Source organism: Euprymna scolopes, chromosome 34 (genome assembly GCF_053919585.1).
Source record: "Euprymna scolopes isolate OS-2025 chromosome 34, ASM5391958v1, whole genome shotgun sequence".
Taxonomy (NCBI): domain Eukaryota; kingdom Metazoa; phylum Mollusca; class Cephalopoda; order Sepiida; family Sepiolidae; genus Euprymna; species Euprymna scolopes.
The window spans coordinates 87,211,593-87,237,991 of record NC_136515.1 but is presented as its reverse complement, the minus strand read 5'-3'; the positions used below and the strand labels follow the sequence as shown (position 1 = coordinate 87,237,991).

Below are 26,399 nucleotides of genomic sequence, written 5' to 3'. Positions count from 1 at the left end.
ATATATGTATATATATGCATATATTGTTATGCATATATATATAGTTATGTATATTTATATACAGTCATATATATAGTTATGCATATATATAGTTATATTAATAATTATGTATAAATATAGCTATATATAATTATGTATATACATAGTTATATATATATATATATATATATATATATAATTATATACATAGTCATGTACACTTATATACTTATATATATATATATATATAGTTACATATATATATTTCTATGTATATATAGTTATATACAGTCATGTATATATATAGTTATATATATATAGTTATATATAGTATTATATAATTATATATATAGTTATGTTAATATATATATATGTGTGTGTGTAGTTATATATATATATATATATATATATATATATATATAGTTATATATATATAGTTATATATATTGCTTTTTTTTCGGTTTGGTGAAATTCTTAGACTCTGTGTCAACAAACACCAAAGACTATGCAAACTCTGATTTACTCTTGCAATGATTTAACTGGATTTGCAAAATATTAACATTTGCACACGTATTCTTGCACTATCAAGCTGAAACACTTCAACACTGCTTCAGTAAAATTTCTGAAGGGGCACTCTGACATGAGAAAAAATTTAGTATTTTCAAGCAGCGATATGCAATTAACAATCTCCATCTGGAAGGAGGAAATAATGCCTGGGAATTTGCAACTCATGAGTCAGAGCTGAATTATACTTCATTCTAACCAGCAAATTGAAACAAGTTCATAGACTGTGAAAAATGGCAAACGAAGACGTTTGGATTACCGAGTGGCGGTGCCTTGGTTATTAAAAATTAAAGTAGGAATGGTACAACTCATGACAAATAAAGCCTGTTATTTAATGCGAAACATGGTTGACATGGGAATAAAATTAGGAACAGGTACTGCACTTTCTATCGTTGTTTGCTGCAAGACTAAAATTAAACAAAGATCAAGTGAATTTACTGGAAGCCTGGAAAAATCATGGATTACAATAGAAAAATGCGAGCATGAAAATTGATATGGTTAAGCTTAAACATGGAAAAGTAACAGAGTAGTTGTTAAAACTGGAATAGAAAAAAGAAAGATATTTTAGTAAAAAATATAATAAATTTATAACTTAAAATATTGCAGCATTAAGAATTTTTTATTAAATTTATAACATTATATAATTAATTCTTAATGCTGCAATATTTTAAGTTATAAATTTATAATATTTTTGTTAGAATATCGTCCTTTTCTTTTCCAGTTTTTACAACTAGTCCTTTACCTTTCCATGTTTAAGCTTAACCATATTACTTTTCATGCTCGCATTTTTCTATTGTAATATATGTATACATAAATATATATGCAGTGAGTACTTTGTTTACTATATATCTTTTACGCAAGTATAAATCATGTAGAATACCTGTATGCATATAAGTCTATGTAATAGTTAATTAAAGATGATCATTCTATAAGAAAACCGAAAAAACTAATAGGGAATTTATTAATGTTTAAAAGAATATGCAAACTAACTAGATCTTTTGCAGATCCATATATAACAAGTTGTATTTTCTTTTAAATAAATAGAAAAAAGGGTTTCAATATATCAATTCACCAAAAAAAATTATAGGAGTAGAGATAGCTCTGCATTTGTCAATACAGTATGATTTCCATGTGTTTGAAAATAATATTTTATGCAACAAAATGCATAGTTTGGCAAAAAGTTAAAAAAAAGAAGAAAACAACTACGGACACCGTCGAATAGGTACTGACTGAGTGCTATAAACGTATCTGTGTGTGTTCGCAATCCTGTATATCACGGAAGATGAAGAGAAACTAAGAGGCAGGCAGCGTATTAGATTGGACAACATTTCAAAATAGACAGGTCTAAAGTTGCCAGACACTTTGAAGATGTCAAAGGACATGTTTGATTATAAGGAGCTGCTCTTCCATGACATATGTGACACCGTCATGTTGCGAAATTTGATCTTTAAAAGGCCAATTTGGCAACCGTAGACCAGAGTATGAGAACGACCTCCATTTGATGTAGCCTCGTTTTCGAATATCATTATATTAATATATAGTCACTGGTGTAAGGCTGTGATAAAGGAACTAGTTGTAATTTCTACGTGCAGCGGTTCTTCACTGAAAAAAATGTCAGAGAAACCTTTTGTTAAAAAGGAAACATTCGAAAGAAATATGGCAAAATGTAAAATTGTCTACCAAGAGGTGCTCGACTAAATGATTAAATTTACGATTGTCCCTTACAATATGACTTTATTATTTCTATTGAACTCTGTAGCACAATATTACTATCTGAGTATTTATAAGTACTTATTAATTTATCTCACTTGAGCCAGTTCTATATTTAGAATACAATGGACTCTAATCTCATAGAAATGATAATAAACTCATTTGCTGCATGTTATTGATTTTTTTGGGGAAAAAACCCCTAATTTTTTGCGCTATCCAGAAAAATATCAGTTTTATCAAAACATTTGTTGATTAAATATATTTCTCCTTCAGTGGAAATTCTACGAGTTTTGCTAGTTTTTATTATTCCTTGAAATTGCAAAGAGGTTTGGAGCAAGCATGCATAATTGTCCTTATGAAATTCTGAAAAAAAAAATCCACTGATGTACTCTGAGGGAATTAAAACGATTATGCCACCGTCATTTACTTCAAATAAAGTCATTAATTTTTAACCAATTCCACCCAATTATTGCTGGTTACATGATTCGGCACCACTTTAAAAATTGAATTTTTTCAAAGGTAAAAAAATAAATAAAAATGATTGTTATTCTCTGGGCGCAAAAAGACATGTCACCTTTTTACCTTTGGGCAATATATAACGTCTGTTCTATCCTTCTAGACTGAGTCTAATTTTAAATGTTGTCTCAATTCATAGTCCCTCTGTTATTGGAAACTGGATTTTGTCAACATTAAAAATTGATTTTATGCCTAATTCTGCCCTTGTGTGAAGACAAGTAAGTATGAACATAGTGTTTCTCATTCCGTGCCGGGCACCGCCGAATCTTTTTTTTTCTAGTACATAAATACGCGGGAAAAATTAGGAGAGAATGGTAACACGAATCTTAAGCAACAAATAGCTACCACATCTCTCTTACTCTTTCTCTCTGACTGTCTGTCTGTGTGTGTGTCTCTCTCTCTCTCTCTCTCTCTCTCTCTCTCTCTCTCTCTCTCTCTCTCTCTCTCTGCTATCGTCACTGATAAATAATTCTACGTAACCAACAAACCAGGCTGGACAGCTATTGTTTGGTTGATTATGCAAATTAGTTTAGGTCATTGGTTATCTAATCGAGCGCTCACTTTCTGGTCACATGGAGCATTCTCTTCGCCTCGTTGTTGAAAGAACGCAGTAAAAAAAAAGAGAGTCGTTATTCAAGATTGCTACGCTAACGATTTTATATACTAAAGGAATCGAAAGTAAAACGAGGGGCGGGTGTAGCAGGGTGACCCGAGGGTGACCAGGCATGATGAGAAATGACGGGAGAGGGTGGCGAAAGTAGGAGGGTGAAGAAAAAGATGATGAATTGGGCGATTGCATAAGCAGAATGACTCATCTGAAGGGAAAAGAGGGCGAAGAAAAACGGGGTTTATATTATAAACATAAAAAATAGCTGGAAAACCTGAAAACTTCCAACAAGGAGGAAATGGAATGTATAAGGAAGTGGGAGTTACATGAATCAGTGTTGTAGAACAGTGATTCACAAACATTGTTTTCTCTCTCCATTCACAACGCATTGTAAGAAACGCCGAGAACAAAATGGTTGAAATTATTTACTTATTTTAATAGAGATTTCGTGTCTGTATGTAATGTAGAGGCTTCGTGCTCGAAAAATAAAGTTTCGATCAAATCCAGGGACAATATAATTTCTAATTGCAGATAAATATAAAAAAGTTGAATCAACGACTTTCAGAAAAAAGAAACAAAAACCATAAGTGCATTGCGTCGTGCAAAATTTTCATAAATAGTATTTTTTGCAATGACTTTTTGCATGTGAGATGCATTTCTGCAAGACTGCTGCCCTACTGATTACAACTTGTCGTCTTAAAATCCAGTTTCAGCAGATATTTTTTAAAAACCACATCATAAGTACTAAGTTAATACCAAGATCAATGTCAAGACCCCAACAGTTTCTTCATCTATTATTAAAGACCATTTCAGTTTCATGAACCCTTATCTTCGAATGGCTCTTGATCTTTATAAGCAATCACTCAAAAAAAATTATTTTAAAAAGTAAAAAAATTAAATTTAAAAATTCATTTGCGTTGCTAAGCTCTTATGGCTGACTTTCCCTCCATGCATCACAAGCAAACGAACTCTGGCCGTAGCTGCTTGGCTACCGACATCTCATTGAGGTCTGAGGAGGTCTCTAGTTATTAAATACTAGAAGACCGAAACATGCTCATGACTGTGTAGCAACACATATCTGCTCAGTTAAAGACAAATTGAAAGCGTGTATATATATATGTGTGTGTGTGTGTGTGTGTGTGCGTATATATATATGTGTGTGTATATATGTGTGTGTGTGTATATATATATATGCGTGTGTGTGTATATATATATGTGTGTGTGCATATATAAATATATATGTGTGTATATATGTGTGTGTATATATGTGTGTATGTATATATATGTGTATATATATGTATATGTATGTATATATGTATGTATATATGTATATATGTTTGTATGTATATATACATGTATGTATATATGTATGTATATATATATATATATATGTTTGTATGTATATATACATGTATGTATATATGTATGTATATATATATATATATATATATATATATATATATATATATATATATATATATGTATGGGTATGCGTGTATACCAACTACCTCAGGGAGATGAACGCCTCTGCTTTGCATAGTTTCAGGTCACCCTTGGGCAAGGTGTAGCAACTGTTAGCCTCCCTCTCAAGTTCTGGAGGGTTACTGTACTGTGAGAACTAGGGATATATATATACATATGCATGTTTGCTTGCTTATGTGTATGTGTGTGTATATATCCAGTTGCCGGAGAGGTTAAAACTCCGTGATAATAAAACATGCACACTATGCCACTGCTCAGTCATCTCACTATTTCAGTTTGTCACTGTGCAACCAGTGGTAGGGTGCGAGAGGGTACAATACGTGTAGCACAAGCATGTTGTGTCGTGATCGTTATGTGCAGATATCTTTCGAAGAAAAAAAAAAGAAAAAGAAAAAACAGTAAAAGTCCTATGGCGATAGGTGAGTGGCGACGTGCACAGGCTTAGCGGGCTGGAAGTGCATAGCTGCAAATCTGCACATAGGCGGCCAGTGATTTATCTAACATCGTCGACTAAATCGCCTACAGGGTGAAAGCATCTTCAGTGGATGAGCAGCCTTTTCTAGGGATACACTGCTCACCCATGAATTTGGGAAGGGTCTAGAAAAGGTGACCTATAAATTGTCTAGCCTTTTATTAGCTGGTTGGCTTCCTGCAGTCGGCGGATGCTCTATATTTGCAGGAGAAACAAGATAAAGTTGAAAAAAATTTATAAACAAGGAAAATCAAAATTTTATCAGGAGAGGAATAACCTAACTGTTGCTATGTGGAATGTGAGAACTTTGGTAGATGTCCTGGATAGTAAAAGACCTGAGCGTAGGGCAGCTATTGTTTCAAGAGATCTCACTAGGTACAGCATAGACATTGCGGCATTGTCTGAAACACGATTGAGTGGTGAGCGTCAATTGGTGGAAGTGGGCTCGGGATAAACCTTTTTTTGGAAAGGAAAACCATAGAGGCTGGGACGAGAAGATGGAATTGGCTTTGCAGTGCATTCTGATTTGATGAAGAGGATTGAACAGCCAATCTGTGTAAGTGACAGAATTATGATGATGCACTTCCCTCTTGCACACAGTAGGTATATGACGATTTTATCTGTGTATGCCCCTACCATGGGTCATGATGAAGACACCATCATGACGTTTTTTCCGAGATCTCAGTCGTACCATTTCGTCTATTCCTTTATCTGAGAAGACCTTACTCATGGGTGATCTAAATGCAAGGGTTGACAAGGATCATCACACTTGGGACTCACTCGGTCGGTTTGGTGTAGGTGGGGTCAACAGTAATGGTCTGCATCTTCTCCATCTATGCACTCAGTTTGATCTTGCCATCTGTAACACTTTCTTCAGCCACAAAGAGGTCCATAGGTTTACCTGGACCCATCCTCGTTCAAAACAAAGTCATTTGATTGATTACATTATTTCCAGGAAGGCAGATTTGCGGGACGTCTGTAGTGTGTGTGTTATGAATGGAGCTGAATGCGGCACAGATCACTTTTTGGTATGCGGGAAGTTGAAAATCTGTATAAGGAGGAAGTGTAGGTTGGGATTCCCAGGCGAGTTGATGTGTCCAGGCTCGATGATCCAAGTGTACATGAAAAGCTTCGATCCGTAGTTAATTCTGCTGATTTTGATGGGTCGCGGGCACATTTAAAAATACAATCTATGAAATAAGTGTAAATGTTCTTGGCTTCCGCAAATCTAAACATCAGGATTGGTTTGATGATAATGATTCTGAAATTACTCAACTCTTAAGTGCTAAAAATGAGTTGCACCATAAGATGTTGTCTTTTTTTTTTTTTTTTTTTTTTACACAGTGATCACCACTTATCAAAGCTCGGAAGCCACTCAGGGATAAGGGTTATTGCAAGTACATTACGTTAGTGTGTAGATTTGATGAAGTGTTTACTTAAGGGGTCGGTTCATTAGGAATTTGTTAACGTTGGACTTGAAGACATCCAAGTTGTAGTCCGGTGGGAAGCAGTCAGACGGAACAGAGTTCCACAGGCATGCAGTTCTAATGGAGGTCGAGAGTTTCTCCAACAGTCACTTAAAGCAAACAAGGGTATTCTCCAAAAGCGACTCCGCCAAATGAAGAATCAGTGCTGGGCTAAACTCGCCAACCAAATTCAGATGGCTTTTGATTGTAAAGACTTCAAACGCATGTACCATTTGCTTAAAAACGTTTTTGGTCCCCAAACACTATCTATATCTCCCCTACTCTCAAGTGATGGAATTGCCCTTATAAAGAATCCTAACAAGATTCTCCTTCGTTGGACTGAGCATTATTCTGATCTCTTTGACAACCCCTCCAATGTTGATGAGGACGTCATCAATGAATTTTTATCACAACAGAAGCTTATCCATGAAATGTCTGTGCTCCCATCTGAGAATGAAATTATCCTTATGGCTGACGGGAGCCTAACATCATTTAGGAGCATGCCTTTTCCACAAAGTCCCAGCGGGAGCTGGCGAATACTAGGTGGATGGCGGCGATCATGTTAACTTTGGTGTTGTGGGAGGTCATATTGCTGATGTTCTCGATGTAGGACCAAACGAAGTAGTCCAGTGGGTTCAGGTCGGGGGAAGAGGGGTGCAGTGAGAGAAGAGTACAAAATCGTAGCACTCCTTCTGAAGCCAAGCCTGGGTTCTTTTGGACTTGTGGGCTGACGCCAAGTCCTGCTGCCCTACCCTGGGTCTGCCAGCGGCCATCTGATTGCACAGGGGATCAGCACACTCTTCAGCACATTCAGGTAAACTTTAGTGTTGACTTTCAAGCCGCCTTCGAAGATGTGAGGTGGCATGATGTAGCCCTTACTTGAAACCACACCAAAGACCATAATCGTGGCCGGAAACTTCATGGAGCTGTACCCTCAAGCGCGAAATCGTCCGGATTTGCATTTTGTAGAGTGCTGACAATGGTCCTGTTGTCATAACTTGGATCAGTAGAGAGCATGAGTTGTACAGCAATGTATCTCTGATCTCGCTCGTTAAACATTGTATCACTTTCAGACATAATAGCAAACTCCGATCGCCCTTGAGATTTGTATACAACTGGCGAACTAGTAGATTGTCTCAGCTATTTTATCAATAGCTGAATAGAGGCTATATATCATAACGTTCCCAAAGGAATTGACTATTTTTGCCTTTTTCCCTTCTGTTTTGGTTTTCATAAAAAAATATTTCTTTCTCTTTATTTTCAGATTCTTTGTAGTTGAATTTGGAGTGAAAATCTTTCAAAATGACGCAGAAAAGAAATAATGGATGTTGTAGTTGCTTGTTCCTCAAATATGTTCTCTTCATCTTTAATTTCCTCTTTTGGGTAAGCTTCTTCTTGTTATTTTATTTGTTGTATTTTTGCTGTTCCTTTTCTCTTATTTATTTTTTATTATTGTTTTTTAACTTTTGTTTTACTTTGTTCTGTTTTTATCTTTTCCTCATCCTTACACTTTTCTATTTCTTTTCTTTCTTTTTTCTTGTTCTTAATTTAAAAAATAATAAAAAGATAACATGACTGACTTGTGCACGAATCAACCGAAATGTTTTATGATAAATTTAATTTCATAATGAAATTGAAATTTATTACCTTCTTTTAGAAACATGTCATCAAGGCCTAAAGGTCTCTCGAAGGTATGAGTTACTGTGTTGAACAAATAATTAGTGAGACACAGATAGATGTAGATACAACAGTGTTTGTAACTGGTAGAGAAAACGAGTGTAAAAAGGGGCGGTTCAGAAAGAATTTATTGACATTGGACTAGAAAGCAACAAAGTTATAGTGAATCGGGAAGCAACCCTGTGGTACTGTTCCACAGATGGGCAATTATAGTAAAGAAACTGCTCGTCCAACATTTTATTGTGATATATAAACAAAGTGAAGTATTTTGTATATGAAGTTAATGCTTTTATTATAACCGTCAATGCAAGAAACTTCTGTAAGATGTTTTGAAATAGTATCGAGTGGCATTTTATTTTATTCCCCTGACATGAATGTAAAATAAGGAAACTACTGGTTTGTTTTCACTAAAAGTTTAAATATAGCTTTTCTACGGAACAACAAGTTTGCGTGATGTATAGTATTTATTGTAATCACTTAGAATTGTTATGTCAATAGGCGTCTTAAAGAAAACAGCGGTATCACCAAAAACGATCCTTAACTAAAAGAAACCACTTTCGACGCAGAAAAACAAACATCATGAAAGCTAGCAGATATCGTTGAACTTGCGATGTTTTCTGTGTTTCTTTTGATCTCCTTTTATTTTAGTTAATAGAAAATTAAGCTGAACCACTTCAGGTTAAGCTGCGATGTCATACATTGCAAAACAACCTCAGATAAATGTTAGTTGTTTTTGCAATGCATTTGCATGCCTATCTGACTACTAGCTGCTTACGTTTTTAATCATTATTCTTTTCGTACGATAGAATTATGGTTGTTTAGCTTGCTGCTGTGGAGACCGTGTCAAGTTACTTGACAGGGTCAGAATAAATCATTAGATTTTCAGTTTCCACTTATAAAAGTAACAAGCAATACAAACACACACACACACACACATATATATATATATATATATATATATATATATATATATATATATATATATATATATATATATATATATATACGCACACACATAAAATATGTAGCTAAGGTTGCTGGAAAAAATGGTTTGATCATTCTACCTCCACAGAAAGCATGTTAATCCTGATACAATCTTTTATGTCCAGATCTGCCTTAAGACGGAGTACTGCTGTCATATCTGGAGAGATGCAACTTGAAAAACTTTTTCTGTTTTCACAGTTTGGTAGGATGTAACGTTACCCAACATGTTGTAGCCGCAGTCACAAAGTAAAAAAGAATAGGATAGAACTTCAACTTCCTTTATCCTATTGTAACAACGACATTTATTTTCTCATTCTCTCAAACATCGTCTACATCTCTAACGTGATCGTCTTCTCTAACGTGCTCTCTGTCTCCTTTTTATAGTATTTTTCATTACAGTGACGTCATTTTGCATTTTATATGCATTTGCATACGCACATCTATGCTTTGTTATTGGGAGGCATGCACTTTCTATCACACAGAAAAGATGTTGTTAGTCTCTCTCTAATGTACTCTTATAAAATGGTGGGTATTTGAACTCCAATATCTGGTGCCTGTTTTGTAAAGGAGCCATGTAGTGACAACCACAGCAGAAAATACCCCCTCTTTATCTCTCTCTCTTTCTCTCTTTTCCCAAAACAAAACAAAACAAAACAAATCTTTTCTAAAATATCCCAGTTGGAGAACTAAGATAACACACGTCTACTTCCTGGTCGACTACAGCAGTTCTCTTTATATATTGCTTTATATTTATTTATAATTATTTGGATGAATGTAAAAATTCTTGCATTGTAGAAGGATTTCTCATGAAGAATGTGTGAAAATTAAGTATATTAGAATTTATAAAACAGTTTTATGTTTATTTTGTTTATAAAATTTAAAAGAAAAAACTTATAGAATAAATAATGTTTACTACGAAGTGGTAAATGAATCAGAAGACAAACCTGTTTTGTAGTATAAAAATATTACTCAGAATAATGTCATTAAAGTTAAGTAACAGTTGTGTGGAAATCATTTAAACGTAATGAAAGAATGATTGTGATAAATTTAAACAGGAAATGTTCATCCATTTTCTTATTAGAACTGTTGAAGCAGGTAGGAAAATTTTTAATATATATCTCAATCAGTCATTGGCGTCCATGGATGATGCTTAATCTTGCTTCTATGCTTTAAAGGGGATACTAGTAGTGGCGGCACAGTGATTCTATGCATTGGGGTCGCTTTTCTTGCCACGACTGACGGAGTTTACCCTCACCTCTTTTGAGGCCACTGGTGAGCTGGCGTTACCACAGATCGCACTGATCAGCAAATACCTTCTCAGCTTTCAAGGTTTATGCCGACCTTTTTCATAACTCTTTTACACATGTTTTTGAATCGAAACTGACAACAGTCCATTTTCCTTCTACCAATTATCAGTTTTCCATAAAGGAGGTATTGTGAGATCCTGCTGCTTCCATCCGGTAGACATGTCCAAGCCAGTGCAATCAATGCTGATGCAAGAGAGTGTACATACTGTCAATGACTTTGGTGTTGGTGATCTGACCATTTGATACCCAGAATCCTTCTCAGGTTGTGCACCTGAAAGATATGAAGACGCCTTTCCTGATGTGCATACAGTGTCCAAGACTCACAGCCATACAGCAGCAGCTCAGGACACAAGCAAATGTGGAGGTTGCATGGCCTATGTAGCGGTCGAGCTCTAGTCCTGTGTCAAGATTTTTACAGTTGACCCCATGTATGTGAACACTTTCACGGCTTCAAGTTGTCCTGACTCATGATATTAGTTTTTATCAAATTTCTGGTCAGTTGAAAAACAGGGACTCATGGAGCTTGGGCACTGACGATGTTGCAGGAGTTGCCAGAGCAGAACTGTAGTCAGCGACAAACTGCCTTAGGGACTCCAACTCTAGATTTAAGCTTGGGGTTAACTCCCTGAGTTTCATTCCTGATAGGCGAACCATGAGACAGTGATGCTTTGAAATCAAGGTTTTCCTTCTAAATGATCAATCTGGAGCTACTGGTTTTAAGGTGATAGTTACTCGCTTGACATATCCCCTCCTGTCAGTAAAATAGGTCTGCTGGGCTTAATAACTAAACCACATGAGAAAGCTAGGCTTAAGACTATATTGTCAGTCTTTAAATTTTAGCATGCCTTTTGGAATATTTTTAGAATAGGAGCTCATCCCCACCTCCAGCAATATGGCAACCATATATAAGAGGTATTGAAACACTTCATTACAAAATTTGTGTCCTATGATAAACTTTATAACGAAAATATTGTAATTATTATTATGCATGCCGTGTTTTACTTTCTTATTTATATGTCTATTGTAATTATTTTTTTTTCAAGAACTATGGACTAGTGAACCTACTTATAATCTTACTAAATAGGTACATCAATTCTTTTGCGTTAAGCATTTTTTGTTCTTTTTACTGGACTCATTCTATTGATGGAGTGACTTTAATAAAAATTCAGATAAGATGAGACAGCAATGAATTTATTGTGGAGTGGTTAAATTATGCTGTCTTGGAAATATTGAAAGCATGGTTTATTGGCAAACAAAGAAATTTTTGTATTCAGTTATATTACTAGGTTTTTAAAGAAAATTATAGTCACACAATTTTAAAAGAGGAATTTTTAACTGTTATTAAGCATGATTTGTTTTATTCAATGACAGTTTTCAAATCTGCATATTTATTTATCAATTAAATTCATTTTCTTTTAGATTTCTGGAATTGTGTTACTTGCGATTGGTATTTGGTTGGTCCAGGAAAAGCATCACTACATTGATCTCATGGAAAGTGGAACATTCCCTGTGTCCACGTATCTTCTTCTTGCATCAGGAGGACTCATTATAATTGTGGGAATGATCGGGTGTTGTGGTGCAGCCAAAGATATTAGATTTTTACTTTTGTTGGTAAGTATACCCACTGTAATGTTATTAGGGGCGAAATATGAGCAGAAGATTAAAGGTCAGAATAAAGACAACAGAATAAAAAAAAAATTTGGAAAGAAATGACAAAGCAGAAACATTCCTTTCTCTGTGATATCTGAAGAATGAAAGTAAAATTGTAAGAAAATATTATCAGAAAAGATGTGGTTGAAAATCTAGTTACATACATTGTGGACAAACTGACGTCAACTAACATAAATAAACCTTATTTAATAGGTTCACTTTTGGTGAGAAAGACACTGGCAGACAGGCAGATCAGTCGTGAATGGATAGAAGTTCAAAATTCGAAAGTTTGTTTATGCATTTGTGAATAATCTAGAGATAAAAATAAAAGGTTTCTTTTTATAACAAAAACGTTGTCTTAATCTTTATTTGAAAGAAGTAATTCATACTTCAACAAGAAACAAAAGTTTTATTATGTCCATTATAGTCGAAACCTTTGATTAATCAGACAAAGCTAGTGGCACTTAGGTGGATTACATCGGCTTCATCTTAAAAAGGGAGTGTCATGGGAATATGAAATTTACAAGCAGTCCCCCATTCGTTTCTCGATACCAGTCAGGGAAGATGATGATGCTAGATTTTTGCAGTTCTTGCATCGAGTTATCAAGATCCTCCAATATAGAATTTTTGGTATTTCCAAACATCACTATCTGGAACTGACCAGGTTCAACATTGCTTAAGTTTGGATATCTAATGAGAACCGTTGTGTCAAAATGATTGTGCCGTATCAGAAAAAGGATAAAGCTTGATTCAGACATTACATTACACCACCAAGTGCCGGCTTAATTGGGGACCTTGATGAATCTAAACAACTATGACACAAATGCAAAAAAAATCCCAATAGAGCTTATATATGAAGTTTAATCATGATAGGCGTGATAGCATACCTCACTTTGCACTCTATTGCCAAAGAATTCTAAAAATCATAACTCGGCCTAAAATTATCACCCAAATGCTTAAAAGATAGTTAGAAATTAAATTTAATTGTCTTACAGACGAAATATATATTTTTTTCAATAAACTCAGATTGCAAGGATCTGAATTCCAGGTTCTAAGTATCTTGAGCCAACCTTTTTTATCATAACTAGGATTGTTTATAGGCGCGTTGAATGCAAAATTTTATTATATCATTGAGGAAATTAAAAAAAAAAAAATCAAATTATAGAGGTCTGGTGCCGAATTATCTTATTGACTGAACATATTTTTCCACCATAATTCAGCAAATAATTATCATCTGAGAGTGGTTGAGGACCTCTTGGAAACGAGATATTATGCTCTTGCTAATGACAGAAAATTGTTAAAATTCAAATTCTTAAGTTATTTTATTATTTGTGATGCTGTTTTTATAAATTTTTTAGCATTTATATAAAAAAATATATAAAAACTCGAAATTTCTAAAACTTTTGCAACGAAATTGTCTTATTTCTATTATTATACTTATGATCCAAGTGTTGATAATAAGCAAATAAAAGCGTTCCATAGTCGTGGAAACTTTGAAAATTAATTGTGAAGATTGTAAAAGGTTGTATCGAACACTCTGTCTTATAATACCTCTCTTAACGATCCACAAATTCCACTACACTTCTTTTATACTCGATGCTTGCCAGTAGCACAACAAAATTGAATTACACCCAAATCCCTTTCAATCAACAGAGCAGAGGAATTTTCCTCTAACAATTCAACCACTGATCATTTTCGTCTTGGTAGCATTGCATCTCAAAGCTTTATTTTCCATAGCACTCTTCCAAATCTTTAGAACAAAGATGTTTTCCATTGTTTCAAAGGCAAATAGTAAATTATCAGCATACAACACCTCTTCTTCTCAAACCATATGAAACTCCCTGATCAATGCTTCTAAAACATAATTTAGAAGCAACACACTTGGGTCAAAAGCTGATATTCTCCCAATTGAGTAGGGAAAATTTCATATTTCTAGGAGTTTTCTAACACTATAACTACTGATCATCATTTTGATCTTCATAACATTAACTATCAAACCATTACTTTTTATATCACACTTCCAAGTCTTTAACTTAACAAGTATTCAATTATTTAACAAGAAGTACTGAATAATGAATGGGAGATTAAATAGTTTGAAATAAATTAAATCTAAATTAATCTATATAATATTAAAACTCGTATGTGTCTATCTTGCTTGCTTATCACAATGCACAATTCATCTTAACAAGTAATTTATGTGTGTTATTGTAATCAGTAGTATGTTACATGGCTTAAATTAAGGATTTTTTTCACGTTTATCAAATGAAAATAGCCTTATGGAAAATGTACAAACATGTAACTTATATGTGTTATTATAATTCTTTTATTTTTCATGAAACGGTACACTGTTCTTTATAAAAAAAATATTTTTATAGAAAACAGTAAATGAAAAATTATAGAATTATGATAGGAATAATTTGATAATCGCTTTTTTACTGTTGGGCTGAGGTATTGTTCGGTTCAGTCCTAGGATATCTATGTCTGATAAGACGTTAGTTTATTGCTAATCGACTGAGATGCACCCAACAGGAATAACAATGCGCCTTCCCAGGATATTTATCCAAGTCAAAGTGTGCTTTTCCTAGTGTACTGGCTTCTCCAAACCACAGTTGACCTTTTGTCTAACTTTTTTCAAGGCTGTAAATAATATGAATATTTTATTGAAATTTGAATAATATACTCACTAAACACCATAAATACTGATAAATTGATAGTGAAGCTAGTGTTGCTTAATCCTGAACCAAACTTCTCATTTATTTATTTGCCTAATTTTTTGTTTTACATATTTATTTCAGTACACATTGTTCCTTCTTCTCATCTTCTTGTTGGAGGCCTTGGCTGGTGTTTTGGCCTACATGTATGAAGGAGCTGTAAGTATATGAAACTTATATTTTATACTTAACACGGCATAGCCATCAGATTTCTATGACTTGTGGAACCCATGGATATTCTACAGTTGCACTCTTCATTTGTTGTATATTGCTGATGTACCGAAAAAATATTTTCATTATATGGACCTCAGAATATTATTGTACAACTTGTATTTCAACTTGAATACATTATCTAAGTATCCTCATCTTCATAGTTGTTGTTTCACCACGTTTCGGCCACCTCATCTTCTCACCTTCTTGAGGTGATTAACCACAACGGACCTGTGGCACAGTGGATAGAAGTGCTGAATGGTTCCAGGTGAGAATTGTCTGAAGATATTGGTTTCAATCTTACCCAAAGCAGGCCAGAAGTTTAGTTGGCAAAAATGTGGTTAGACAACAACAACTATGGAAGGCAGTAATTACTGGGGATAAAGTTACGAAACTCAGCATTTCTATCCTGAAGAAATCCAGAGGATGAGTTGGCGAAAACAACTATGAAGATAAGGATTACAGTCTACAATAAAATTAATAAATAAATAAATTCACAAATTACTCATCTCAATAAAAAAATAATATATATCTGGTTATGTTTATCTTTCTGTTAAACACTTGTAGGAATTTGTGATATGTTTCCATTCTATGGACGTTCGCTCCAAACGCAGCGCCAATCAACATATTGTATCATCTTAGAGTGAAATAATTTTTCTTTTTATTAGAGTAGTCACCGTTTATCAAGGCTCAAATGCCACTCAAGGATAAAGGGTAATGTATGTCAGGTGGCTGGTGAGACACTATTGTGATAATCAGCAATTCTGAAAATAGGTTAGGTTGTAATTATTTAAGAGGATGGTTCTACAAGAATTTATTTATGTTAGTCTTGAAAACGACACTTATAGTCCACAGATGGGTAGTTCTACAAAAGAAACTTTGTCAATCCAATTGTTGTTAGTTTTAAACACAGATAAAGATTAAGGGAAATTGTCAGCAATTGTAATAGCTAGATGAATATTCATTGCAAATGTTTTATAAAAAGGGGACCATAGATAGAAGCTCAGTCAGACACCTGCCATGAAAATAAAGATAGAAGTAGACTAATAACATTTCTTCTCTGAGAAGGAGGAACCAGAGGGAAAAAGTTCTTGCTCACTAGATTTTAAAGCCTGTTTTGTAACCTGTCAAAATAAGAAAAGGTATTCTTAGCAGCTCTTTCCCAGATGTGAAAATAGTTCTCAATCTTAGAATGTATTTGGCTCTTGTACAGGCAGAAGATTCCATTCGGAGTGAGATAGTTTCCAGAGTGGTGGAATGATCCAACCATTTTTTCAACAAACTTGAAAATGGATCTAATACTATAATTTGAAAGTGTATTTTACTTTGAGTGACTAAAAATATCAAGTCAGTAATCCTGTTTTGCAAATGAGAATGGCACATTCACAATCGAAATATTGTTCATCAGCCTCAACATGAATATAAATATTCAGGAGCTATTAGGCTAACAAGAAGATTTATGAGGAATTTTTTATTTTGATTTCAATTAAGATTTTGTTATAATACCTTCACTCTATATATCATTTTAACAAGCATTTTTCGCTTTATCTAATCATTTAAATTACAATCGTTTAAAACAATTATCTCTTCTTTTCAGAACGTTGAATACAAGATGAAAAAAAAAATTTGCACAATTGTCTTATTTCAATTCATAATAGGCCGAAAAAATGCTGAAACAACTCATGATATCAACAAAGCATTTGCCTCAGGAACCACTACCGAATGCATAGCACAATGGTGGTTCAAGAAATTTTGTGGTGGCGACGAGAGTCTGAAAGATGATAAGTATAGTGGTTGACCATCGAATTTTGACAACAGTTAATTAAGAACCTTAGTCAGAGCCAATTAAAAATAATATCTGAATATATCTTTGTGACACTAAAGTGATGCTCCTGCCCCATAGTTTTTCTGTGTTTTATGTTTATTTGTTTTTTGCTTATTCTACTTTAAGATCCATGAAGAAATTAAGCGCACTTTGAACAAGACGATGTTAGAAAATTATTATTTCAGTATTGAGAAGACAAAGGCTATCGATGATATGCAAACCACAGTAAGTATTATTGTTTTTTTTTTTTTTTTTTTTTACACAGTGATCACCACTTATCAAGGCCCGGAAGCCACTCAGGGATAAGGGTTATTGCAAGTACATTACGTTAGTGTGGAGATTTGATGAAGTGTTTACTTAAGGGGGCGGTTCATTAGGAATTTGTTAACGTTGGACTTGAAGACATCCAAGTTGTAGTCCAGTGGGAAGCAGGCAGATGGAACAGAGTTCCACAGGCGTGCACTTCTAAGAAAGAAGCTTTGTTCATGGAATTCACGTTTTGATTTAGACACAGATATAGAGTGGGGGAAATTTTTCACAGTGGATTCAGCTAGACGGATGTTTTTCGTGAAAGATTGGCGAGGGGGGACCAGAGATTGGAGTTCAGACGAGCACCTGCCATGGAAATAACGATAAAACAAGGATAGGCTCGCAACCTCTCTTCTGTGAGAGAGAGGTTGCAGGGTAGAGAAAAGGGCATCCCCCACTAAGCCACAAAGTCTATTTTGTACTCTGTCAAGGCAGGATAGGCTGTTTTTAGCAGCTCCTGCCCAGATATGGCAACAGTATTCCATCCTTGGACGTACTTGGCTTTTATATAGATAGAGAATTGCATCAGTAGTGAGATATCTTCTGGAGCGGTAGAAGGATCCCACCATCTTTCCAGCGACCTTGGCAACAGACTTGATGTACGTGTTCCATTTCAGATCAGGAGGAAAGGACAAACCAAGAAGCTTGTCAAAACATGGGGCCTCACCTAGACGAGAGCCATCCATCACAATTGATGCCAGCTGGGGATCAGAGCGTTGATGATGTAAGGATAGGAGTTTGGTTTTGGATGCATTAAAGGTAACCAGCCACGTCTCCCTCCACTGAACTACGCGCTCGAGATCAAAGGAGAAAGAATCAGAGAGAACTTTGTCATTTACAGCCTTTGATGTGTTGCCGTAGATGGTCGTGTCATCAGCATAGATGTCAACGAATGATTTAAGTATGTGTTTAGGGAGGTCATTGATGTAGATCAGGAAGAGAGTTGGGCACAGGATTGACCCCTGAGGGACTCCAGCATTTATATTGCAGGCCTCCGATTTTTGTCCATCTACCGCTACTCTTATGAGCCTATCGGAGAGAAATGATTTAATGATTGAGAAAACATTTCCCGTTATACCGTAGCTGGAAATCTTGTGAAGTAGACCCTTATGCCATACCTTGTCAAAGGCCTTTGATATGTCAAGAGCAATTACCCTAGAAAGGAAGCCTTTGTCAAGAGATTCACTAATCCTGTGAGATATAACCGTCAGCACATCTGTGGTAGATCTTGCAGAACGGAAACCATATTGTGTGTCACTAAGAAGGTTGTTCCTGCTGAGGTGGTTGACTATTTCTCTATTTAATATGGATTCCAGCAACTTACTCATAACACACAGGAGACTTATTGGCCTGTACTGAGAGGGAGATGACTTATCACCTGAATTCTTAAATACAGGGCAAACTGATGAGGTCTTCCAGGGAGTCGGAAAGCACCTCTCCTTAAGGCAGCGCTTAAATAGTTTCGTAAGTATAGGAGCAAGTTCTGGTTGAAGCTTTTTTAACACTGTAATTGGGATGCCATCAGGGCCAGTTGCTTTACTGGAATCTAGGTTCTTGATTAGCTTGGCGACCTCATGCACGGATCTTTCTATGTTACCTAGCTTGTTCTGTGTATAGGAGGAAATCTGGGGAGTTGATGGCTTTCGTCGCATAGGGTAGAATTAGCTGCAAAGTTCTTTGCAAATAGTTTGGCCTTGTCTGACGCTGACGAGATGACCTCTGGTCCATTGATAATGGTTGGGATAGAACGCACATTTCTGTTCAGGATCCTATTTGTTATTTGCCAAAACTGGTGGGAACCAAGCCGCTGATCAGCTACCTTGGATTTAACAGACTGGGCATATAGCTCTCTAGCATTTTTTTACATTTGCAGATAGTGTGTATACATATAGTATTGTATATTTCAGTCATGAACACAATACTAAATTACTGTATACACACTTTAGCATACTATCAAGACAGTTTTTTCATATTGTCTCCAAAAGGTAAAAATTTTCTTGGCATGTCGCCTTATGAAATTGCATGTAGTCACATTCTGTCCAGTTGCATAGTTTTCCTATTTAATTGTCTCCACACAAAAGCAGGGTAAGCTAATAAGATTGTCTTTTAATGTGGGAATATCCAGCTATTCAAATAGGCCAGCCTGTATTGGAAAAAAAATATTAAGATTGTCTCAATCTGAAAGGATTTCTCTTTTATTAAATAAGGACAGAAAAGATGAAACGCTGTATGTGAACAGATACTACACTTTGTTGCTATCCAAAAGGACAAAGAATGTTTGCTATTGTTTATATAGCAGATCTATTTCTTTCCATTTCATGCTGGTGGTCTCACTATTCTTTCAGTAGCCACTAAAAGAATTAGAGGTTAAACGTTCGATCCTCAGTATGGATGACATTTAAAACTACAATTACAAATTGCTTAAAGTTCAGTATCAGTGTGGGCGACACTCAAAAATACAATTGCGAATTACTTAGGACGTTTGGCAAGTTATGGCTGATGTAATGAGACCATGGTACGTACCCCTGTGGATTAAATATAGGATTCCATTTGAAATTCTGTGACGATTCTCGAATTCAACAGAAAGATTTCGGACTTTGTCAAGATACACCTACAGAAAGTTGGAAGTTACATTGAACGAAGCATTGTGATAATAACACACAATATTAGAAATGTAGTCTCAATAAGCCAAATAACATGAACAGACTTTCCATTGTTGAAAATAGAACAATATTAAAAAAATATATATTTGAGGCTAATTTACCTGATTTAATCTGAAAACTGATTGTATTTAATGTTGTGATTTTTCTTTCAGTTCCAATGTTGTGGTGCCGGTTCCTACCAAGACTGGAGATATAGCAGATGGTTACATGAAGATACGATAACTGTAAACAAAGCCCCTGACAGCTGCTGCAAGTCTCCAAGTTACCAATGTGCATCGAGGGACCACCCATCTAACATCTATCATAAAGTAAGGAGAAAAACCTTATAAAACATTAATGTATATATTAGTAAACACTTGAGAACTTTAATAAGCTGGCCTTCAGAGAAATGGAGAGAGAATTAGACAAATAGATGGATAGCTTTTCTCCTTAGAGCTAGTTATATTTTGTATAATAGTCCATGTTTAGCATCTATCTCTCGAGTTCTCCGCCAAAAAGATAAAGATCTCTCTTCTTTAGAAAGTCATGTTGTTTCACCAACTTCCATTAACTAAAGGTTAAATTCTGACATCTCATCTGTCAATCACTCTCCAATTCAACTAGTTTTTGTGATGGAAAATGTATGTTAGTTTCACTGACTAAATGAGAGATAACTTATTCAAGTGTTACCTCCCTTGTTAATATGTTATTTAATACTCAAGGGAGAAACTAAAGAGATAACATATTCAAGAGTTACTCCCCTTAATTGAAAAGAAAATACTGTTATAAATATTTAATAAAAATAAATGTTGTTTTGACATTTAAAAAAATGACTATATTCTTCAATGCTTGATTGAAATCTTTAAAAAATTATAACATCTTTCTATCACTTTTATAGAACCGGTATTCATATATTTTATCACTTGAAAATTGAAAATTATCGAAATTAAAACAATGAAATAAAAATTGTAATATGAGGTTGAAGAGTAGGAACAATATCAGATGAGCGTTCTAATGTACACACACACACACACATATATACTATTGATGCTCATGCTGACAGAATGAGAGCAAATTACAATATGGATTAAATAAAGGGTTCCATTTGATATTCCTTACACATTTTGGAGTTTAACACAAACATTTCAGAGTTCAAAAAGATACACCTGAAGAAGGTTAGAGGTTACATCGGCCAAAGTTTAGTGAGAATAACACTCACGATAACAGTTGTCTAAATAATCTAAATAATAGATATTACCTATGTAGTTTAATCATTTTCATTTAACTTAAAATTTTCCTAATATATATGTTTTTAAAATTAGGTTTGTAAGCATACAATTTACTTCTAAGCTAATGAGTTGATCATTATGGATTTTGTAACAGAGTCACTTAACATAAGTATAATAAATGTATGCTATAATTTAGTTTTATTCAAAGCTAGTAAAAAACAGTGGAGGCTGTGATACAGCCGATTTGGGAAATTTTTACAATAAGGCATTAGATGTCGATAGATAAATATTCCCAAAATTTCAGTTTGCTTGGAGTATTTAAAAGATTTTTTATGGGCATAATATGGGCAGAACTCTCCATTTGGAAATTCAGTTATTTCAGGTTTGCATTAAATTTGACCAATAATCATTAGTAGAAATTATGGAGATAATTTATTCAACAGTTACCTTCCTTTATCCCAGAAGAAATTCTTGATGCAAATTGTTAGCTTTTTCAATGTTATTTTAATACAAAAATGGTGCCATTTTTATGTTTAATTGATATCTTCGAAAAACATAAGATCTCTCTATTGTCACTTTTGGTGGAATAGGTACTCTATTTCCAACTTTACAAGTGAAAATTATAGAAATAAAAACATATGAATAGAAGTTTTTCCATTATAACAGAAATTTCATGGATAAATTAAATTTGTACTGCCATAACCAACATACAAGCCACGGCTGATGTGGAAAGACATGCTTATTGAATATTTATGTATTTACATTAATGTAAGTCAGAGTTGAATTTCAGCAAGGTGAGGTTCTTTCAAAACGACACACATATATCTAAGATGAGGAGTAGGAGTTGGCAATGGTTTGCAAACATTCAAAATTACAGTCAGCTAGGATCAAAGTATTAATACTTTACTCAGTCTATGAAATATATATTTTTTTTTAATGAGCACAATTTTAATTTTTGTTCTATCCAGAGTACTCTAGGAAACATCTAGAAACCCAACCTTGTGTCTAATCTTCCTCATAAGGAAACAAGTAAATACTTGAGTCAGAAGTCAAATTTTTTTCAGTTGATTCTATGATATACAAATTCAGGATCGTATTTACAAAATAATAACCCCAAAGTCAGAAGTCAAACTTTTTCTTCAGTAAACTCCCAACTTTTGAAATGGGAAATTTGCTATAATCATTGCAAAAGTTGGGTTTAAATTTTTACAAATTGTCTCCATATTGTAGTACTTGAAGTCCATCTATCTTATGCAAAAAAATAACCTGTGTGGGTTCAACTGGCTTCCTCTTAATGAATAAGTTTCTAGAGAATATCAAATTCACAATCAGTTTTTTGTGTATCCTAGGTGAGATTTTTAACAGTGTTTGTTCATACAGGAATGTGTCACCATCCTACAAAATACATCACCTGCTATTCCCAAATAGTTATCTATCAGGTACTTAATAGGTTCAACCTTGCTTAACTTTGAGAATCTAATGAGAACCAAATTGTCACTGTGATTATACCATAGATAGTAATCATATTTTGATGCTGGGTTTTCACAGTGTGTGATCAGTGAAGAAATCTTTCTAGACTGAAGTCATTTTATTTTTGTTTTACTCCAGAATGGACCTTTTGGGGAGCTAGATTTTCTCCACATTAAAAAGATCCTGCCAAAATCTGCTCTCATAGGAAGGCAAGCAAACAGGGGCTCCACAGTTATGAGTTAAGAGTCGATTTTTCTAGCTGACACTTCATCTTTGCTTATAACAATGTATCAAATGTATCTATTCATTAAAATTTATTATTGACTATTCAACATATCTGATCATTTAACTGAATAATTTTTACAGAAGACAAATATAAAAATTATCATAATATCGTTTGTTATTTATTTATTTATAAATTTAAAAAAAATGTTACTTTTCATTTTAACAGGGCTGTGCTAAAAAGTTAGAGGATTTTTTCCGTGAAAATTTGTTCATTATTGGTAGCATAGGTCTTGGTTTGTGTTGCTTACAGGTAAGTTGTGTTTGCATTTTATTCTTTTTTTTTCAATCAATACAAAAATATACTGTTGAATATGGGCTACTCATTTCATGTTGATTCTCATTTGTTAACAATGATAATGTCACCATGTTTAATATGAAGGATTATTGTCGATCATGCTGGAAAAAGATTAAACTGTCTAAAAGAAAACTACAGGGGAAAATAAATAGATTTCAAACAGTTTGTTGTTTTCTTCAGAAAAGTCAATCCCTGTGAACTATGATCAGTTTTGAATACTCATGTATAGGAAAGGGGCATCTGTCTGCAGCCTAGCTAGACATCCCACGAGGTTGAAATCTTCAATACAAAAAAGGATTAGCTCACCAGAAAATGAAAGTTACCTAACATGACATTACCTTCCCTTTTCATCATAATATTCAACAATATAAAATGGCAGGCTGGAAGTGATTCTTCTGAGATTTTTCATATTACTACTAAGCATTTATCAACATCATAATCCTCTTCCCTTAAGGTTCACTGATTGCATATATATGACAAACTATTAATAAATGTAATGTGTTTTCCATCATAAGTTTTTATCATGTCTTTGGTTATGAAACATTCATTATTGCCAATATTACACATAATCATTCTTAACATTGGTTCAGGGAATCTAATTTCTCTAACAATGTATTGGAAATCTTGATAAATTAAAATCTCAGATATTTTAATCCTACAAAATATGATATAGTTCTGTTTTCATACTTATAAATAAATGCACACATACTTTCACAGCCTGTAGTAGCAGAATTTAACATGGGATGTCAGTTATGCAATAATAAAATTTCTACTTCAAATTTAAGATTGTGAAAATTGATGAGAGGAAGTGACATAGCAAATGGGAAAGTCGAAAAGATGGTTATTATACCTCTGGGGTTTTTGATCTACAAAGAAAGTAGACTTGTTTACAGAGTAGACTTTGGAAATACTGGATATCAACTAAGTAGGTTAAGCAAAAATAAAATTTCTACTACTAAATTAAATATACAAAAATAGGTGATAACTTAGATTAGAAAATGTAGCAAAGGAGTGACAGAACCAACAAGAATTGACGATAGATAGTGACATTTAAAAGAAAGAAAAAAACTATATATTGATCTCTTGGGTTTTACCTATATAACAGAGTAGACATATTTCAAAAGTCCTCCCTCCCCAAGGAACAGATAGAGCCAACAGAAAGACGATATTAACCATGGAATGTGCTCTGATGAACTTATACCTCTTAAACAAAAATGCTCTCGATCTATCTGCTTAATCTCTGCAAAGTTTCTTAGACACTGGAAAATTTTCTACTCTGATAAATTCTTTCCTTGAACTGTTAACTTTTTTATTCCATAACTGCTCCTTCAACTGTAATTATATACAGAAACTTAAAATGTAATTTGAACAAAGATCATGCTTCATAAATTGGACCTCTAATACAGTAGCCCTTTAAGTTTCAGTTTATTTGGAATGAATAAAAGTAAAAAAAAAAAAAGAGCATTTGCAAACAGCTGCTACTAAGAAAGACAGACTTTCTCTTTGGCTAAAGAAAAATCGGATATATTTCAAAGGTATCCGTTTTTCCTCCTATGAGGGACAAGTTGGGAGAAGACTAATATAATATAATGTAAATAAAAATAAATCTACCTAAAAACATAAAAACCCAAAAGTCATCATGGGTGTTTTAAAATGTAGGAAAGTAATTAAAACAAATTGTTTTTTTTCTCTCTTTGCAGATCTTGGGGATATTGCTTGCTTGTTGCTTAATGCAAAGAATCAAGAAGACGAAACCAAGGAGTTACTTGTAGGAGTTGGAACAATCACCAATATTTCACAATTAAGCCTGACAGATCGACAAAACTGTCATTTCTAACTTAAGCATAACAGGCCAATGGACTGACTAATAGTCTCTCAGAGATGCTTGGAAAGCTTTGAAAATGCTATTTCAAACTTAATTGACAGACTGATGAACAGACAGAGTCTCTTCTAGAAAGAGGTAAAAATCATAGAAAAATGGCATTTCACACTGACAGACTGACAAAATTGACATCTAATAGAGAGGTGGGGATTCATCTAATAAAAACAATAAAAAAGTAAGAAATGTTAAATGCTATTTCAAACTTATGTATGACAGATTGATAAAATGCTATTTCATAGTTTAGCATGACAGATTGACAAGAATCTGTTTCAAACAAAAGCATTACAGATTGACAAAAGCTATTCAAGTTTAAGTATGACGTATTGACAAAATGTTATTTCAAAGTTAAGTGTAACAGATCAACTTAACCACTAATAGAGATGCATGCACAGATTTAAAATATCTTTTTATGACCATTTTTATGAACTGGAGATATAATTGTTTACCAGCTTAGATATTTTGCATAACAACCAAGAACTTACCAGATCTCATATCAATTAAGGTACTAGGTAACAAAATTGTTTTGTTATGTGGTTGAGCTTTCAATAGTTCCACACTTTGAGGAATTTTAAAACAAAAAATTATCTGAGCTTTTCCACAGATCTTCCAACTTGTGTTGGTTCATTGACTGACTTTCCCTACTTTTATACATTGGAGGAGGTACTGCTGGAAAGAATAACCTCCTGGAGTAAAGTCCTTGTGTTTGACACTTTATCTATAAAACAGGTCTGTGTATTGTTATAGCTATATGTATTTAGGAAGATATGTCATGTGACACAGAGTCTCGTTCACCATCGCTGACATGTTTATTAGTCTCTTGACTCAGCAAAAGTCACCAAAGCTTCTTAAACTCATCACTCCTTGTAAATCAGCATTTACTGATAACATGAAAGGAAATTTTACTTTTTATAGATGTTGTCTTGAAAAAAAATCATGTTTTCATTCAGTACCCCAAACAAGTAAAGGAATTAAAAACTCACAATTTCATTCAATACTGAGACATTTAAAGTAAACACATTTAAAGATGAACTTATTGAAGTGAAGTTTAAATTAAAACCATGTATTTATTTTTATTGTAACATTTTCATGTTTTGTAAAAAGTATTGATTAAATGAATTGTTAATGAA

General features: G+C 34.0%; 1 protein-coding gene across 5 annotated transcripts in view; it reads left to right on the top strand.

Moving 5' to 3' along the window:
• LOC145259315 (CD151 antigen-like) overlaps positions 1 to 26,399 on the top strand; it is a 175,074-nt gene extending 148,675 nt beyond the window's left edge. For all 5 annotated transcript variants that reach the window (XM_080117208.1, XM_080117206.1, XM_080117210.1 and 2 more), the window contains exons 2-8: positions 8,061 to 8,179; positions 12,184 to 12,375; positions 15,210 to 15,284; positions 17,287 to 17,385; positions 20,285 to 20,440; positions 23,262 to 23,345; positions 25,091 to 26,399. In XM_080117208.1, coding sequence (XP_079973334.1) covers positions 8,099 to 8,179; positions 12,184 to 12,375; positions 15,210 to 15,284; positions 17,287 to 17,385; positions 20,285 to 20,440; positions 23,262 to 23,345; positions 25,091 to 25,162 — 759 coding nt within the window. In that variant the 5' untranslated portion in view covers positions 8,061 to 8,098 and the 3' untranslated portion in view covers positions 25,163 to 26,399. The remainder of the gene's footprint in view (positions 1 to 8,060; positions 8,180 to 12,183; positions 12,376 to 15,209; positions 15,285 to 17,286; positions 17,386 to 20,284; positions 20,441 to 23,261; positions 23,346 to 25,090) is intronic.